General features: G+C 38.0%; 1 protein-coding gene across 3 annotated transcripts in view; it reads right to left on the minus strand.

Annotated features, from left to right (window-relative positions):
* The window catches only part of Pof1b (POF1B, actin binding protein), a 66,699-nt gene that overhangs the window by 32,569 nt on the left and 14,741 nt on the right, over positions 1-19,389 (minus strand). For all 3 annotated transcript variants that reach the window (XM_063279892.1, NM_001106934.1, XM_039099585.2), the window contains exons 4-5: positions 11,548-11,628; positions 1,004-1,105 (exon numbers count right to left, since the gene is read on the minus strand). In XM_063279892.1, coding sequence (XP_063135962.1) covers positions 1,004-1,105; positions 11,548-11,628 — 183 coding nt within the window. The remainder of the gene's footprint in view (positions 1-1,003; positions 1,106-11,547; positions 11,629-19,389) is intronic.

Raw genomic sequence — 19,389 nt, forward strand, 5'->3', positions numbered from 1 at the left:
TGGTCTTTTCAGATAGAATCCATTTAGAGTAAGGCTACTAGGATGAGATCCAATTCAATATGAGCAATGTCCCTTAAAAATGGGAGATTTTACACAGAAACAGCCATACAGAGAGAGATGCTGAAGTGAAGATGCTCGTGTAGAGCACTATGTGATAAGAAGGGGTTTGGAATGTTAGTATGCAGTCAAAAGAATGCCTGAGGGTGCCACAAGCTAAATAAACCAAGAAATAAAGGGTTTCTTTTCTGACAGTTCCAGAAGGATGATGATGGTCCTGCCCCACACAGTAGTTTTTGATTTCTGCTTTTTAGAATTGCAAGACAACACAATTCATTAACCTTAAACCAACTAATCCAAATATGACTTAGAGCTTCAGGTTTCTACATGTTTCAGAATATTTTACATACCTGGTAATATATACTATTAATTTAAATCTGAACATATTAAAATAATGTAGAGAATGTTATAGCCTTTTAAAAAATATGTTATTTATTTATTTATTTATTTATTTATTTATTTATTTATTTATTATATGTATCTAGGTGAGCACACTCTCACTGTCTTTAGCTACACCAGAAGAGGGCATCAGATTCCATTACAGATGGTTGGTTGCTGGGATTTGAACTCAGGACCTCTGGAAGAGCAGTCAGTGTGCCATCTCTCCAGCCCCCATTATAGCCTTTTTTGTAAACTAGTTTTAAAGTTTTATTATGTATATGACATATGTCATGTATATCATATATATTAGAAAATATATACTATATATTAGGTTCAGTTTCTACTATTAACTTTTTATGAGACTTCAGATTCCCTTTCAGTACAATGAGCTTCATAATAAAACATAAACTTATTAAGGATAGAATGAAGGACCATAGACAAGATGACATACTATAACTCATAGTAGTTTTGCCTGATACTTGATAATTAAGTATCATTTCAATTCTATTAAAATATTCATAATTCAAATTTTATAAATTAAAGTTTTAAAATAAATATTACTCACCTGATCTGTGTTTAGTTTCTCCACTTTTCTTATTGTTTTTTCATAAATGACATTGTTTCCTGGGAAGAATTGACCTCCTCTTAGGAAAGGGGACAATGGTTCCTAAAAAGAGATTAAATAATATGTTTTAATTTGAAAGGTGTGGTTTCCATAGGCACTCCAACAAAAACATGGTATCTACTAGACTCTGAGGTAGTAACATATTTTAGGAACATAATGGAAGGATTCATCAATAAGTTTCTTCAAGGAGAAAGAAAGAATTTTAAAAATAGTCCATCTGTGAGAACAATTTGAATTCCTCCTATTTTTATTGATTCTCCAGAGGAGATCTGAAGGAAGTAGGAAAGATAACTTTCATTTTTCTGGGTAGGAAACAGGTGAGAAGTAGAAATTAGATTGGGCTTGAGGTGCTGTAACCCTATTGTCTCTAAAGCAGGACACGAGAAAAATATCTATTTTCTAAGGTAGTCTAGCATGAAGTTGACAACATTTAAACTGGGGTCACAGGCAGGAGGTATCTTTCTATGTAAAGAAATTGGAGAAATTTAGAATAAATAGATTTCAGTCTAAACCATAGAATTTACTAAACCATAAAGTGGGTAGAACTACATTAAACTACTTTTTCTAGGACTCAATTTGCATGTCATTGAAGTGTACAATCCCTATTTGTGATGATAATCAAGACTAAGATTCTCAGTACAACATATGTTTTGAGTACTGAGAACAGGGCAGAAGCTTTAAGAGCCACCGTATCTCCATATAATCAACTAAATTGCTATAGTATTAAGCAAGTGCTTAGAAGATGTCAGTCAATGAAATAAAGGCCTGTGATGTGTCTTAGATTGAAAGACTAATGAAAAATCAGACAAGGAGTCTAACATAAATGTAATGTACATCACGTTCTTTTTTTCCTCCCCCTTTTTTTTCATTTTGATAAAGGGTTTCACTATAGCCCTCCCTGGCTGCCCCAGAACTCATTAGATCTTCCTGGCCTCCCATTCAGATTGTCTGCCTATCTCTGCTTCCAAGTACCAGGGAATTTAAGGTGTGACCATTCCCATTTTTTTCCTTTCTTCTGATTTTCATTTGAGTCACGAGGTTGTTTTGTTCATTGATTTGATACAAAACAAAATGTATGAATTTATTTTTAATGTATCTATAGTAGATAAAACTGCTAATATATGACAAATATTGTTTGTTGGAAAATATTGCAATTACTCTCAGTTCTTAAAGTAACTGACCTAAAAGTCTGTTATGAAGGGAAGAAATTCTGCAGCTCAAGTCTGCAGACCCAGATTTCTCAATGAACAGATTAGAAGTTCTGGTTAGTAATCATACAACTGCTCGGAATATGAGGGAATAAAAAAAGAAAAAATACCAAGAACTACAACTGCTCGGAATATGAGGGAATAAAAAAAGAAAAAATACCAATAACTAGGGAAATCTTTTGAAGTTTTAGAATCAAGACAGAAAAAATGCCATAAAAATCAGAGAGAGAAATTTTCAGCAAGTTAGTAAGAGATTGAACATAAAATACTTCAAACATCAGTGGATAAGAACTACAAAGCAGATTTGATTTTAGTTGCTATGAATCCGTTGACTCTGCCATCAAAAAAGATCAGTGGAAGCAGGCCAATTAGAAAGGAAGGTATGATGTCATAAAACAAAAGTTACAGTTCTTTCTCCATCTAGATGCAGTGGATTCATGTAAGGCATTAACAGTCTCTGAAGCTAAGTGTACAAGGATAATATACACAGTATCCTGGATCAAGTGAAATAATTTTAAGGTACCAACAATTTTTGTACATTGATTTTTTAATATGTAGTATCACAATATTTTAATACATTAAAATGCTTTCTGGAAAACTCATTGTAATATTTCTAGGATATCAATTTAAATTATACAATATAGACTGTTTTAAAGGCAAAGAAATTATTAATCCTAAATATTTCATAGTAGACGAACAGATTATTGAGTGAAAAGGTCTGGTAGTTACTCTGATCTTGGTGATTTAGAATTTTCTAAAACATAAAAATGAGTTTATGAAAATATAAGATTTTTTCTCTGTGAAATGCAATTCATTTTAAATCTGTCTATTATAAGTGTTTTCAAGACTTAAAACGACAATAAGAACTCAACTAAATTTGGATTATTACATTACCAAATTTATAAGGTAAAAATATTCACATGAATAATTACTGTTGAAAAAAACAGCTAAATAACTTTGATCAAGCATTTTAGAGTTCTTAGCATCTGAGGAGCTCAACAGTGTTCCTGCTTTGGTATCTTTTCTTCAGTCTCTACATTTGATTTGCTGCCAAATCCACCCTAAAAATTAGCAGGTGTTTTCCAAACGGTTGATGTTATAACTTTAATTGTTACTTTCAAAACCCCTGGCAGTAGTTCTCACATTTAACAAAGTATGTAATTCACAACATCTATTGCAATGTTCCCAGGCCACAAAGCTATAATAGAGAAACTTTTTTTGAAACCAAAATAAAAATTTGTTGATTACGAGCTCAAATTATTCAGTTTCAAGCATCACCTCCATACTTTGTGATCATACCTGGATTACTCAAGTTCCATAACTGTGGTTCTGAAGCCTTTTATTTTCCACAATCCCTGTCCTCATGCTTGCTCCCTCCTCTCCTCTCCTTCCAGAGGAAATCAAGAAAACCTAGTTATGTGATCTCACTACACTGCAAAATCTACTCCTTAGTTTCTGTTCCTTCTAGCTCCTCAAAGAGGAATTCATACCTTAAGTTCCTAAAGTTGTGTTTCTATATGTACCTGAATTTTATCCCCTCTTTTCTCTTTTAGAATGTTATCTCATTTGTCTCTTTCCCTCCCCAATACTGATTCATTCTATCTACAAATCATCCAGGGTCTTTAAGATCCAGCTTTCTCCTCTAGTGATATCTTCCTTCTTGCCTTTGACCACTATGCTTTCCAGAAAAGCATCCCTTACTTATTTCCTCTACTTCCTTTTAAGAAGTCTACCAATAAAATTCCTGCAGCTGGATTTTGCTCCCACAAGCATATTCAAACCAGAAAGTCCCAGATACAAGGAAAGCAAGAGGCTCCCAGGAATCAACAGGGATCACACTAGCTGAAATAACAAAGAGGAGAGAGAACCTGTAGAGACCATATCCGGAGGTTAGGCAGAGCCCTCAGTTGAGGGATGGGACCAACCACCCATCTTCAAATTTTTAACCCAGAATTGCTCCTGTTTAAAGGAAATGTAGAGACAGAGTGGAGCAGAGACTGAAGGAAAGGCCATCCATAGCCTGCCCCACCTAGGGATCCATCCATATGCAGTCAGCAAAGCTACACAATATTACGATGCCAAGAAGCACTTGCTGACAGGAGCCTGATATAGCTGTCTTCTGAGAGGCTCTGCCAGAGCCTAACAAATACAGAGGCAGATGCTCACAGACAACCATCAAACACCAGATTGAGCAAGGGGACCTCAGTGAAGGAGATAGGGGAAATACTGAAGGAGCTGAAGGAGTTTGCAACCCCATAAGAAAAACAATATCAACCAACCAGACTACCTCCATCCCTGCCCAGAGCTTCTAGGGACTAAACCACCAAACAAAGAATACACATGAGGGGACCCATGGCTCCAGCTTATCTGGCATCAATGGGAGGGGAGGGTCTTTATCTTGTAGAGGCTGGATGCCCCAGCATATGGAAATGCTAGGGTGATGAGGCAGAAGTGGGTGGGAGGGAGCACTCTCATAGAGCAGGGGGATGGGAAAACTTGGAAGGGAAATAACATTTGAAATGTAAATAAATAAAATAATCAAGAAAAAATTTAAAAAATCTGTTGTTTTAAATACCACTGTCACTTTCTTAACTGTCAAAGCTCTCTTATACCTGTTCTCCTTGGTTTTATGTTAATTTCATATGGTTAGTCATACTTCCATCTATTTGCTTCAGTTATTCTGTTTTTAGAACCTTCTCTGAGAAGACATTTTCTTGCAGTGGGTCCATCTTTCTGTTCACTTGAAACACATTTCTCAAGGTTCTGACCTTAACTCTCTCCATTACCCCACAGCAATCCTACTCCTGCCTTTATCCTTGGTGATAAAATTTAGATATCAACCCTCTTACTTCTAACTCAAATGTGTCCTTTGGTGGTGTCACTTTAAATATCTACTAGTACTCCATTATGTATCTCAGATCCCACTAGCTCAAGCCAATTTCACACTATTTCTCTTTAATAAACCAACTAGTCCACATCTCTTCTTAATCTTTTCCTTCAAGCCACCATAACCCTGCCTATCAAGCCTTTAGGCCCCCATTTAACTTTTCTTCTGCCAGCCTCCTTAGCCAGTAAGTTTTTAAATCTTGTTAAAACTATTCCCAGGTTAGTTGTCAGAAAAGAAAATAATTTGTGAAGATTTGAACAAAGCACGCTTATTTGAATTTTAATTTCCTTATAAGTATAATGATTTTAACATGTTAATTGTACGAATACATTATATGTCAAAACAAATCTTTCCTTGATTTTCCACACACAGCAAATGTGTTATCTATAGTCAAACTGTAGTGTGGTGGTTTTAATGTGAATGGTTCCCTAGGTTCATATGTTTTTTTTTTTTTTTTTTTTTTTTTATTAACTTGAGTATTTCTTATATACATTTCGAGTGTTATTCCCTTTCCCGGTTTCCGGGCAAACATCCCCCTCCCCCCTCCCCTTCCTTATGGGTGTTCCCCTCCCAACCCTCCCACCATTGCCGCCCTCCCCCCATAGACTAGTTCACTGGGGGTTCAGTCTTAGCAGGACCAGGGCTTCCCCTTCCACTGGTGCTCTTACTAGGATATTCATTGCTACCTATGAGATCAGAGTCCAGGGTCAGTCCATGTATAGTCTTTAGGTAGTGGCTTAGTCCCTGGAAGCTCTGGTTGCTTGGCATTGTTGTACTTTTGGGGTCACGAGCCCCTTCAAGCTCTTCCAGTTCTTTCTCTGATTCCTTCAATAGGGGACCTATTCTCAGTTCAGTAGTTTGCTGCTGGCATTCGCCTCTGTATTTGCTGTATTCTGGCTGTGTCTCTCAGGAGCGATCTACATCCGGCTCCTGTCGGTCTGCACTTCTTTGCTTCATCCATCTAGTCCAATTGGGTGGCTGTATATGTATGGGCCAAATGTGGGACAGGCTCTGAATGGGTGTTCCTTCAGTCTCTGTTTTAATCTTTGCCTCTCCCTTCCCTGCCAAGGGTATTCTTTTTCCTCATTTAAAGAAGGAGTGAAGCATTCACATTTTGATCATCCGTCTTGAGTTTCGTTTGTTCTAGGGATCTAGGGTAATTCAAGCATTTGGGCTAATAGCCACTTATCAATGAGTGCATACCATGTATGTCTTTCTGTGATTGGGTTAGTTCACTCAGGATGATATTTTCCAGTTCCAACCATTTGCCTATGAATTTCATAAACTCGTTGTTTTTGATAGCTGAGTAGTATTCCATTGTGTAGATGTACCACATTTTCTGTATCCATTCCTCTGTTGAAGGGCATCTGGGTTCTTTCCATTTTCTGGCTATTATAAATAAGGCTGCGATGAACATAGTGGAGCACGTGTCTCTTTTATATGTTGAGGCATCTTTTGGGTATATGCCCAAGAGAGGTATAGCTGGATCCTCAGGCAGTTCAATGTCCAATTTTCTGAGGAACCTCCAGACTGATTTCCAGAATGGTTTTACCAGTCTGCAATCCCACCAACAATGGAGGAGTGTTCCTCTTTCTCCACAACCTCGCCAGCATCTGCTGTCACCTGAGTTTTTGATCTTAGCCAATCGCACTGGTGTGAGGTGAAATCTCAGGGTTGTTTTGATTTGCATTTCCCTTATGACTAAAGATGTTGAACATTTCTTTAGGTGTTTCTCAGCCATTCGGCATTCCTCAGCTGTGAATTCTTTGTTTAGCTCTGAACCCCATTTTTTAATAGGGTTATTTGTTTCCCTGCGGTCTAACTTCTTGAGTTCTTTGTATATTTTGGATATAAGGCCTCTATCTGTTGTAGGGTTGGTAAAGATCTTTTCCCAATCTGTTGGTTGCCGTTTTGTCCTAACCACAGTGTCCTTTGCCTTACAGAAGCTTTGCAGTTTTATGAGATCCCATTTGTCAATTCTTGATCTTAGAGCATAAGCCATTGGTGTTTTGTTCAGGAAATTTTTTCCAAGGTTCATATGTTTTAATACTTGGTACCCAGTCAGTGGCACTATTTGAGAATGATTAGGAGATGTGACCTTGTTAGAGGAGGTATGTCACTGGGGATGAGCCTTGAGCTTTCAAAAGGCTACACCATTCCCTGTTAGTGTCTCTGTCTCCCTGCCTCTCTCTGTCTATCTCTTTCTGTCTCTTTGTCTCTCTGTCTCTGTCTCTCCTTGTCTCCTGGCCCCTGTTCCTCTGCTCCCCTCTTCTTCTCCCTTTCCTTTCTTTTCCCTCTCCCTCCCTCCTTCCCTCCTCTCTTTCTCCCTTTCCTCTCTGTCTCCTCTCCTCTCCTCTCCTCTCCTCTCCTCTCCTCTCCTCTCCTCTCCTCTCCTCTCTACTCTTCTCCTCTCTCCCTCCCTCTGCCTAGTGCTTGTGGATAAGTTGTAAGTTCTCGGCTATTATTCCACTGCCATAACTTCTTATCTATTGCCAACTTCCTGACTTGATGGGTATGGACTCACCCTCTGGAACTATAAGCCACCAAACTAATCTCTTTGTCTTACCATTGCTTTGGTAATAATGTCTTATCATTACAATGGAAAAGTAACAAAAACAGGAGTTGATGTCAGGGAGATATGGAGAAATTCAATAAAAGTAGGTAGATACCCTCAGGGTAAGACCCCAGCAAGTTATAAGCTTTCCAACACCATGCCTGCCTGCTGTTTGCCATGCTTCCTACCAAGATGGTCATGGAATCAAATTCTGAAACTATATTAAAGCCACCAATTAAATGTTTTCTTTTATAAGTTCCCTTGGTTAAGGTATTTTGTCACAATAGTAAACTAAGACAATTCATATTTCTCAACTAGTATCTATCACCCACCCAACCATGTATTTTGCAATATATTTTACACAGCTAATTATGATCATATCTTACTTCACTCACACTCTCAAAAGAAAAATGAAAGCACCTTTGCTTTAGAAAAAATGCCTTATTTCCCTATTCCTATTTTAAGGCTATAAAGCAGTGGTTTGACACAACCTGCGGGTTATGACCCCTGCTGGTCTTGTGTGCTGTGTATTCAGATGCTTAGTTCTATAACCCAACATCAGGTTACAGTCTAAATATGAACATTGTATTGACTAATTGCTGTAAAAATGTTCCCCAATAATCTCTGGCTGGCAAATAAAAAGTTAGAGCCTGTGATTGGGCAGGGGAGAGAGGAAGTTAGAACTTTAGATCCAATAGAAGGGGTCTCAGGTAGGGACCAGGAGAAGAAAGGGCAAAGGAGGAGAATAATTTTGACATGAGAGAAGCTCTCCCTGAGGACACACATGGAACAGAGCAAAACTCAGTTGGCAAGTTTCATGGGGTCTATGGCTGGGATGTAGGTTAGAATAGCTCAGATCTACCCAGTTTAGTTTTGTAGTGTGTTAATAAAAATAGCAGGTTTCTATGTCATTTTTTTTAATTTGGAAGATATATGACCAAAAAGGGGTGTAGCAACCCCCCCATAAAATTACTACTGTAGGCCTGTACAGGGGTCACCTGAGAACAACAGAAAACATGTATTTCCAATGTATTGGGAAATGAGACACTGCTCCTCCATCAATCTCCAGGTGGGACTGCCCGCATGCAAATACACTCACATACTGGTACCCAGAACTATGTTAAAGGTTATAGAAGTAAGACGGTTAAGAACCACTGCTACTGAGTATCTTCTCCACATCAGAAATATTACAATGAGAAACTTAATGATAGTGATAAATATCAGCTGGATTTCATCCACTAATGAAATGAGTGTATTTTCTTCATTTTGGATAAAAAAGTAAATCAGCATTCATAAAACCTATGACTACAACGACAGATTGAGAATAAAGAAAATTAGCAGCAACTTCAAATAAAAAGACTGAATACTGATAGAAGAAATCATAATTAGAGATGTGGCTTGAGTTCAGTTTAATTCCTAGAAGTAAAGCTTAGAAAAGCTAGCTAGGAAGTAAAAGAGGGCAAGGTTACAATTTAAGAGGTTCAACTTATTGTAAACATTGCAATTAAACTGAGAGTTCTCCCTGGGAGATTTAAAAGTACAAAATACAAAAGAAATACACTTAAAAAGAAAACAGGAATATATATATATACATATATATATATATATATGTACACACACACACACATATATTATATGAATATATTTATATGAAGATAGTTTGCAAAACCAGTTAGGTTATTTTTGTTTACAAAGTGTGTGGCTTGAAACTTGCTCAATAAAGGACAGAGTTCAAATCCTTAAATGACTATTTTTCTTCATTCTTCTGTTAGAACTTCCTGAGAAAATGTTTGAAGTTCAAAATAGCCTGAGATAATGAGTTCTTAGAGGAGCAGGCCTGGTGTTATTAACATGTACTTACTTATACACACACTTCTAATTTTGCTGCCTTGGTACACAACACAGTGTATAAGTCAATATGTAGCTGCATAATTTAATCTGGTAATCATTTAAGGTCCATTGTGCATTGCCCTTAATTTGCTATTTCTTATACTGCATTATTCAAATCCATTTCCAACACTGTCACTTTGTAGCTCTGTGTTCCTACAGCACTTAAGAATTTAAGTTTTCTCAAGACTTAAGAAAATATGTTTTAAAGAATGTGCGTTCCAGACTGGGGGAGATGGCTCAGTTGATAAAGCACTTGTTGTGTAAACATAAAAACCAGAGTATGGACGCCCAACATTCACTGCGGCTCTGGCTCTGTTATCTTATCCTTTATCTTAACCCTGAGGAAGTAAAGACAAACAGATTCCCAGAGCTCACTAAGCAGGCAGGCTCCACAGCTCACTGACCAGGCCGACTAGTCTTGAATATGCGCTCCAAGTTCAGTAAGAGACTGTCTCAAAAAGACAGGCAAATGGTGGTTAAAGAAGACACCTGATGTTAACTTCTGACCTCCCCATGTACTTGCATACATGCATACCCATAAACACACCTGTACAAGGATATGTACTTATATAAATATAAGGAGAACTATGTGGATTAAAAAAAACAGAAGATAAAATGTGTGTAAGTAAAAAAACATACAAGAAATGCTGCCTTTGTAAGAAGTCAATATTACAGGATTCAGATAGAAGGCATCCAAGTCCCATCACATGTGATATTGAGACAGGGAGTGGTAGAGGACAAAGGTAGGGAAATATATGTTCCCTACTACGGTTCTCCTCACTGCTCCTGGTCCAGCCACCTTGCCCCTGTTTTCAGCCTTACTGCTTAAATATTTGATTATGTAAAAGAAGGAGCAGGCAACTGCTTTAGCTATAATCACATCCTCTTTCAATGTTTACACAAATTTATGAAAACTCAAGCAAATATCCAAAGCAATCATCCCCTTACTCAGATCCTCTGTGTACACAGATTCACACAGACATGCATTCGCAACTAGCAGCTTCCCCAGCTAAGGGGACCTGGGAACATGATTTTAATAAGTAAATTAAAAAATAAGTGGTGGAAAAGGTAGTAGTAGAAGTAGATCCCCCACACCACCTAGATTAGTGGCAAATGAGAAAGGCTTCGGATTAATTGTTTTCTTTCTGCAGCTGGAGTACAGAATCTTTCAGCAGAAAGATTGTTTCCTGTTGTAATGGAGCAATAAAGGGTAAAGGGAAAAAATGTCACATCTTTATCCACACCACAGTGCTTTTTTGTGTGAGATTGATTCCTCAAAACAAACAACAACAAAACAAACCCGTTCTGTTGCCACTATAGATATATGTGTGCATGCACATGTATGTGTGTACATTCAAGAAGGTTTATTATTATAGAAAATGTTTTCTTAATAATCTTCTCAAATTAGATAGACAAGAATACATACTTTATAAAAAACATATAGTTATTTATCTTTGTGAAAATATAACAATGTAAAATTTTTAAAAGCTTATTTCTAGGTATGTAATTCATACCTCACTAGCTACAAGCAAATGAAACTCTTTTGAACTTTTAACTTTTAATTTTCTTCTTCCTAGTCCACATCTGAAAGGCAAATCCAAATAATCTAAATCTTCCGACTCCTGATGCGATGGCTGGTAGATTTTATGGGAAGCCGGTGAAACCTTTGTCCCTTTTTGCTCTGCTTCAAAGTGCACAAAAGTCCCTTACAGTGCACAGGGTGGGGCTATAGAAATGAAAGTTTTATAACAGCCAAGCCGCTTGGAACTTTCGGTCTCTTTGTCAGACTGTATGGGTATATGGCTCCTTGAAATTAAAAATAGAGTTTTATATTAATGGTTAGAGATGCACTTTCCAACTGGAAGATAGGCCAGTGATCTGCATTTAAGGATCTGATAACTAACTTACTTTATCTACTGGAAAAAAAGATCATGTGATACCTTACCTGGTCAGGATTTTGTACTATGTATCTTCTAATGGTGGTTTGTGGATATGTAGTAACTTTCACTGTTGGAGAATGGAGTTCCTGTGAAGAAAAATTAAATCCATATAACTACATAAAACTATCATTACTTGGTAGCTTGGAGTTATCAAAAATAAAAATAAGGAACATTTTTCATCATTAATATTATAAAGTCATTTTTGTGAACAATGATATATGACTTTATAATTCATTTAATGTTAGTATTGAAAGTACTTTTGCAAAGCAGAATTTGCTCAGCTCTATTGTAAGTAATTGTATTATACTAATTTCTACTTTCACCACTTTTCCACATTTTATTATGGTTTTATTATCTATTCGTGCCTAACAAAGTTTGGTAAGTAAAAACTCTATAAGGACAGAGTTTATTTGTTTTCAAGTTCTATTCTACCTCTTGAGTCTGATTAGTTCTCTAGATTCATTTACTCAGTAAATACAAAAATTATGTAACTATTTTTCTTTCATAAATAATCAAAAGTTAATATATCCAAGATTCAAGTTCTTAACTCATTTTTATATTTTCATACTGAGAATATATTGGAGTAGAGAAAAATTGCTTAAATTGTGCTAAAGCAGATTAAATGAAATACAGCAGTTTCCCTTGTATTGTGCTTCTCGCTCCCCATTCGGGAACACTGTTGCCCTTTGTTTTTATGTATAAGTTTGGAGTTTTCCAAAGTCTTCTGAACCATCTGATACACAAGCAAAAATACTCCTGGTCATGAAAATTGAATAGAATCATAGCACTAGATTATTTCTGTTTTCTTTCAAAGCCTGTTTATACAGAAGACCATCAGAATTGCCCTAAAATGGCCTCAATTGCATCCTTCCCTCCTACCCACGCTGGGGTAAGAGAATTTGGAAAATTAAAAAATCCACCAAGATGCCTTGAATCTACATGATATTTTGTTTCACATGGTTTTCTCCCTGGGCATACTTATTTTTAAGGAATTTGTTATGTAATTTCCTTTCCTTTATTTTAGTAACCCCTTTCTTTCTATACTTTCTCAGAGTGATTAGTGTTACATTGACATGTTTACATAAAAAGTTAAGCTTAAATAAATTGCCTAATAAGAATTAATAAGTTCTATATAAAAACTACTCAATTCTTATGACTTCAATTGCTTTTCTCTTGGAGATGTGGGATCTCAGTATGAATCAAACAGCTATGGCTTCAGGATCTTCAGAAGGTTGTTTTGCTGTTGTTGTTTGCTTTGTTTTACTTTGTTTTGTTTTATTGTTGTTTCCATGCACCGCCCATCTGGCTACTATGAGTATTTCCAAGGATATAGACAGTCTTCATACATCACAAGGATAGCACCATGTGGCAAACCCTATGGCCTAGTACATACCCATAATGTAATCATAAAAGTTAACGTATGCACTATATGCAAATATACACAAAAATGTAAGTGGGGCTAATCATCAGAATAGCACAGTGTGCTTATGTCCAAAAGTCAGACTCCTTATTACTTGCTGGCTTCTTGGAACTGTTCAATGTAGTCATCATCTAAAGAAGTCTCTTTATGTTTCTGTCTAATGTTAGAAATCAAACCTGCTTGTACATACATGCTTTGGTTTACTTCCAGATAATTCATACCTGAATCTTTACTGTGTATGAGAGTTCAGTGGAGAACTCGGTGCTGAAGAGGTTAGGAATTCTCACCTACTTGCTTTGTGATTGTGAGTTGCATGTTGCCACCACAGAAACAGCACTAGGCAGCCACTCTGACACTCTCTCTGAACAAAGTGAAGCAGATGCAGTCTTGGCCCATGGACATGAATATCTCCATTGTGTTTACTGTCCCTCACAGCATCCTTCAGAGGAGGTCTTCAGGCTTGATATGGTCAAAGATACCAATAGACCCATGCTGGCCACTTGCTTGGAAAGGATCAGGGGCAACTGGGAGCTCATTGATTACTTTATATGCTTAGACTTATATATTCATACTTCTTTAAGAACTGAATTCTTCGGGGTTGGGGATTTGGCTCAGTGGTAGAGCGCTTGCCTAGCAAGCTCAAGGCCCTGGGTTTGGTCCCCAGCTCCGAAAAAAAAAAGAAAAAAAAAAGAACTGAATTTTTCAAGTCACCTATCACTTACAGCTGTGTTCTTTGTCAAAATGTTAGTGAATTCCCAAATCTAATACTTTGGGGATCCATTTCTTTTCAAAATGCCTTCATTTCATGAACAAGCTAGATCAGCAAAATTCTAGATTTCATTGCAATGTCTTCATTGCACATCAGACGTGAGATGTCTTTGGTTGCAACTATTGTAGGTGATACTACAGACAGACCAAAAACTGCATTCACACTTGTTGGTTGCCTGTGGGATCATATTCTGGATGCTCTTTGCTTTCAAAGATCTGTTGGCCTGATTGTAGATGACTCAATCTTGGGGAGTTGTTGGTGATTTAAATGAGAAATTTCCCCTATGGAGTCAGGTGTTTGAATTCTTTGTGCCTAATTGATGGTACAGTTTGGATAGGTTACACGATCTTTAGATAGAAGAATCATACTGCAGGAAGTACTTCATAGGAGATGGGCTTTGAATGTTTATAGCCTCACTGTACTTCTAGGAAATTGTATGTTACATGTTTGTGGTTAGATGTGATCTTTCAGCTTCCTCCTTCAGCAACTTGCTGGCATGGCTCTCTTAAAATTATAAACTCTCCCTCTGAAACTATAAGCCAAATGAACTCTTTCTGTAACTTGACACAAGTTAGAGTCATTAGAGCCTCAACTGAGAAAATGCCTCCTTAAGATCAGGCTGTAGGTAAGCCTTTAGGATATTTTCTTAGTGATCGATGTGCAAGGGCCCAGTATATTACAGGAGAGACCATCATTGTGATGGTTTGCATATGCTTGGCCCAGGGAATGGTACTATTAGAAGGTGTGACTTTGTTGGAGGAAGTGAGTCACTGTGGGGTGGGCTTGGAAACCCTCCTCCTATCTCCTCCTAGGATGCTCACTCTGTTGTTCCTGGCTTTTTTTCAGGTAAAGATGTAGAACTCAGCTCCTCCTGCACCATGGCTGCCTGAGTGCTGCCATGCTCCCACCTTGATGATAATGGATTGAATCTCTGAACCTGTAAGCCAGCCCCAATTAAATGATGTCCTTTATAAAACTTGCATTGATCATGGTGTCTGTTCACAGCAATAAAACCCTAACTAAGACAATCACCCCTGGGTTGGTGGTCCTGGGTTCTATATAAGAAAGCAAACTAAGGGGCTAGTGAGATGGCTCAGGAGTTAAGAGCACTGGCTGCTCTTACAGAGGTCTTGAGTTCAATTCCCAGCAACCACATGGTGGCTCATAACCATCTATAATGAAATCTGGTGCCCTCTTGTGGTATGTAAGCATATATACATGCAGAACACAGGATACTAAATAAATAGGTCTTTAAAGAAAAGAAAAAACAACAAGAAAAAAAAAAGCAAACTGAGCAATCCATGGGAAGCAAGCCCATAATCAACACTACTCTATGGCCTCTGTGTCAGCTCCTGCCTCCAGTTTCCTGTCCCGTGTGAGTCCTTGCCTGGACATACTTCAATAATCAACAGTGATGTGAAAATGTAAACCAAATAAATCCATTCCTTTTGGTCATGGTGTTTTATCACAGTTATTGTAACCCTAAAAATCAAACAGCAGTTGGTACCAGGATAGTGGATTATTACTGCAAAAGAACTAACTGTATTGTTTTGAGGAGGATTGTGGAAGGACTTTGGAAATTTGGGCTAGAAATGTCATTGGATGTTGAGAGCTCAGTGAGCTCTTCTGCTAGAACTTAAATGATAAGAATGTTGAGAGCAGTGCATATGATGAAAGCCTGGCTTCAGAGAAAAGCAAAGCTTCTATCAGGTCATATGTGAGATGGATCTGGGGTATCTGGTCAGATGGAGCTTACTAATCAACTGTGACTAAACAAGAGACCAGAAATACTATGGTAAAACCTTTACCTTGTTGTGACAATGGATGCTGGTCAGCTGGATCTGAAGAATCAGCTGTGATCAAGAACAGACCAGCACCTTTGATATGAAGTCTTCTAGGAAGTGTTTCCCTAACAGGCAGCACAGAGAAGCTGTGCTTTAGATGTGGCCTAGGTTGACAGTATGGTACAAGACTTTCCAGGGTAGCACTGGTTTTCAAGGCATGGAGGGGGGGTCACAGAAAACAGCTGAGGCTTGTCACTGTGAGAATCCAGGAGTGTCCATTGGTGAAGGTGCAGCCTTAGTAACAGTTGGAGCCACAGAGTTTCAGTGGCCATAAAAAGACGCTGAGGCTTGGCACTGTGAAAGGAGCCTCAAAAAGGCTATTGGTGAAAATACTACCTAGTTGCAGCAAGAGACCCCAGCATTTTAGAGTTGCCAGTGCTGTAGGATAACCACCAAGAACAGAGGCAGCAGTGGAGTTGAGCCAGCTGGAACCTATGTTCCAGCTATGTGTGGTGCAGACAGGGGAGCCAGAGAAGAGACCTAAGCCCTTTGGAGAAGCCCTGAAGATGATGTGTGGACCCCAGACATCGAAGACCAAGTTATTTATATTTGGAGGCTGTTTTTGTATGGTTTAGATAGTCATTATATGCCTTGGTTATACTCATTTGAGGTAAGGAAGTACTTAACATATTGTTTTATTATTTTTTAGGAGCCTGCAATTGAGAGACATTTGCTGTTAAAAGACTTTTGATTTTTAAAAGAGATTGGGTATTTTAAATTGACTGTTTAAGGGTTTGAATTTTTAAAGACTGTAGGAATTTTTAAGTATGTAAAATGTTTAATACTATAATATCAAATTAATGTGTGGTCTTGGGGATGGACAAGAAAAGGAAGGTTGTGGCTTAACAGTTATTTATGTTTCAAGTTGACAAGAGGTCCATTGTGCTGGCTAGTTTAATGCCAATTTGGTATAAGTTAGATTCATTAGAGAGAAAGGAGACTCAATTGAGAAAATTCATCCATAACATTGGGCTGTAAATAAGGCTGTAGGACATGTTCTTAACTACTGACTCATGTGGGACCACCCTCGGGCTGGTGGTCCTGGGTTATATAAGAAAACAGGCTCACCAGGCCAGTGCAGCAAGAGGGTAAACAGCACTCCTCCACAGTTTGGTTTCTGCATCAGCTCCTGCTTCCAGCTTCCTGCCCTGTTTGGTTTCCCACCCTGACTTCCTTTGATGTTGAACAGTGATGAGGAAGCATAAGCCAAATAAACTCTTTGCTCCCCAAATTACTTTTGGTCATGGTATTTGATCATAGCAATAGTAATATTGATTAAGACACTTTTCTAAATCACTTTTGGTTAGCCTGTTTTTTCATAGTTACAGATAAATAACACTAATATATGGTATGTAAACAATTATCATTCCTCCTTACAGTCCCAGCCCCCACTGTTTTCCCTCACCAAGGAAAAGGGCTTCTGCCAGCAGACTTGCAAGTTGTAGGAAGCACTAGGTACTTGTGCTCACAGATAAGCACTAGAGGAACCAGGAATGTCAGTTAAAAATGCAGAGTTGTTTTTTTCAAAAGGAGAGATGTATAACCTTTTTTTTTTTTAGGCCAGAAGGCTGGGAACGGATGTGGTTAATAGCCTGACGACATCTGCTTTATCTGTATGGCCAGGCAACACTGGCTCCCACAGACTTATGTTTATCTCAGTCCATCTATGATGCTATCTTCCCAGAGACCCTTATCACGAGCATTGTTTACCTTGAGCCCTCTTCCTTAGCTAATTTATAGAATCCATCTTTATGGCAGATGTCACTTGTAGTTTACAAGAGTTTCAATGTAATCATGTTTTAAGCTTTGCTGGACACATGGGCTTGGGTTTAATTATCACCAGGAAATATTTTTCAAACTGTGCTGTGCTTAAATATGTCTAAAATAAACTGTCCATTGTCAGATTCTAAAAGCTTGAACCTTAATGAGCTACTGAGTCATGTTTAACCAGAATTTCTCACAGGGACATCCTGCTGGCTCTGGTGTTTGTAGAGACTCCCACAGCCACTCAAAGAATGAGACTGGCTATCTTAGGTCCCAGATAGGGATATTTAAAGGTTTTCAAGGAAGGACTTTGAAATCTTTACAATGACTTGCATAGTTGTACTCTTCCCACTGATAGCAGCTTTTCAAAAATCTAGAAAGTTTCATAAATCAAGGAGAGTGCCCAGTCTCTTGTCTGATTTGCTTTCTAGAGAAGGGATGATGGTGACTGCCCAGTGGTCACATGGTCCTCTGGCGCTTCTTTGGGGAGGGTGAAAGCCTTTTCTGATGTGGAGTCACTTTCAGAATAAGGATATTCTTCAGCTAAAGATATCCGATGTGGCAACATCAGGCACATTGGAGGTCACACAGTGTGATCAAGAGTAACTCCAAAAGCAACAGCAACAGTTTGGTGACTAGGTGCCTCTCCATACTTTTTAAACTGTATCTGGGCATAGTAGCATACACCTTTAAATATTCCTTGGGTTGGAGGGTGGAGAGCCATAGACATTAAAAGAAACAGAAAATCTGTATGTGGTGAGGCAGGCCTGTAATTATAGTACTTAGGAGACTGAAGCAAGAGGATGTAGTTTTCCAGGTTAGCTTGATATATATATATATATATATATATATATATATATATATATATATATATACATATATATATATGAATAAAACAAGACTTTGTCCTATCAAGAAGGAAAGAAAGTGAGAAAGAAAAGAAAAGAAAAGAGAAAGAGAAAACATTAGACCAATGTCATTTGTGAACTTTTAATGAAAAAAGTCAACATTGTTAATATGTGTTGTTATACATCAATGAGAAAAGATCTATAAATTCCTAGGAGGATGATCAGATATATGCATAATTTAATAAAGTAAGGGCCATAGATTTTGAAAGAAGGGGTAGGAGTGTGGTTAGATCATAAGAACCAAAAATCATGGGTACCTGCCGCAGAACATTATTTGCTGGACATGACAAAATCATTGGACACATGAATTCAAAGTGGCTTTGACTGCATGTATAAGATCTGTCCAAAATCAAACTGGCCAAAACACCAACATGGTTGGAATCATGATGTCCCTCCCGTATCTAAGGATCTACCGGGAACTGAATAATGCTTAGGGATGCAGACTGTTTTTGTCATGGATGAGGCCCTCTAGCAGAGGGCCCAATACCCATGCTTATACAGAAAACACCTAGAGGTCTCCGTGTAAAAGAATAATAAAAGTATATGAAGGTGGGAGGAAGGGGTGTTTCGAGGAAAGGGGAAGGAATAGGTAGCTGATTCAGTCAAAACACAATATACGCAGTATGGAATTCTTGAATGCCAAATGGCTGAGAAACACCTAAAGAAATGTTCAACACCTTTAGTCATAGGGAAATGCAAATCAAAACAACCCTGAGATTCACCTCACCCCAGTGAGAATGGCTAAGATCAAAAACTCAGGTGACAGCAAATGCTGGCGAGGATTCGGAGAAAGAGGAACACTCCTCCATTGTTGGTGGGATTGCAGACTGGTACAACCATTCTGGAAATCAGTCTGGAGGTTCCTCAGACAATTGGACATTGAACTGCCTGAGGATCCAGCTATACCTCTCTTGGGCATATACCCAAAAGATGCCCCAACATATAAAAAAGACACGTGCTCCACTATGTTCATTGCAGCCTTATTTATAATAGCCAGAAGCTGGAAAGAACCCAGATGCCCTTCAACAGAGGAATGGATACAGAAAATGTGGTACATCTACACAATGGAATATTACTCAGCTATCAAAAACAACGAGTTTATGAAATTCGTAGGCAAATGGTTGGAACTGGAAAATATCATC

The sequence above is a fragment of the Rattus norvegicus genome, chromosome X (assembly GCF_036323735.1).
Source record: "Rattus norvegicus strain BN/NHsdMcwi chromosome X, GRCr8, whole genome shotgun sequence".
NCBI lineage: Eukaryota > Metazoa > Chordata > Mammalia > Rodentia > Muridae > Rattus > Rattus norvegicus.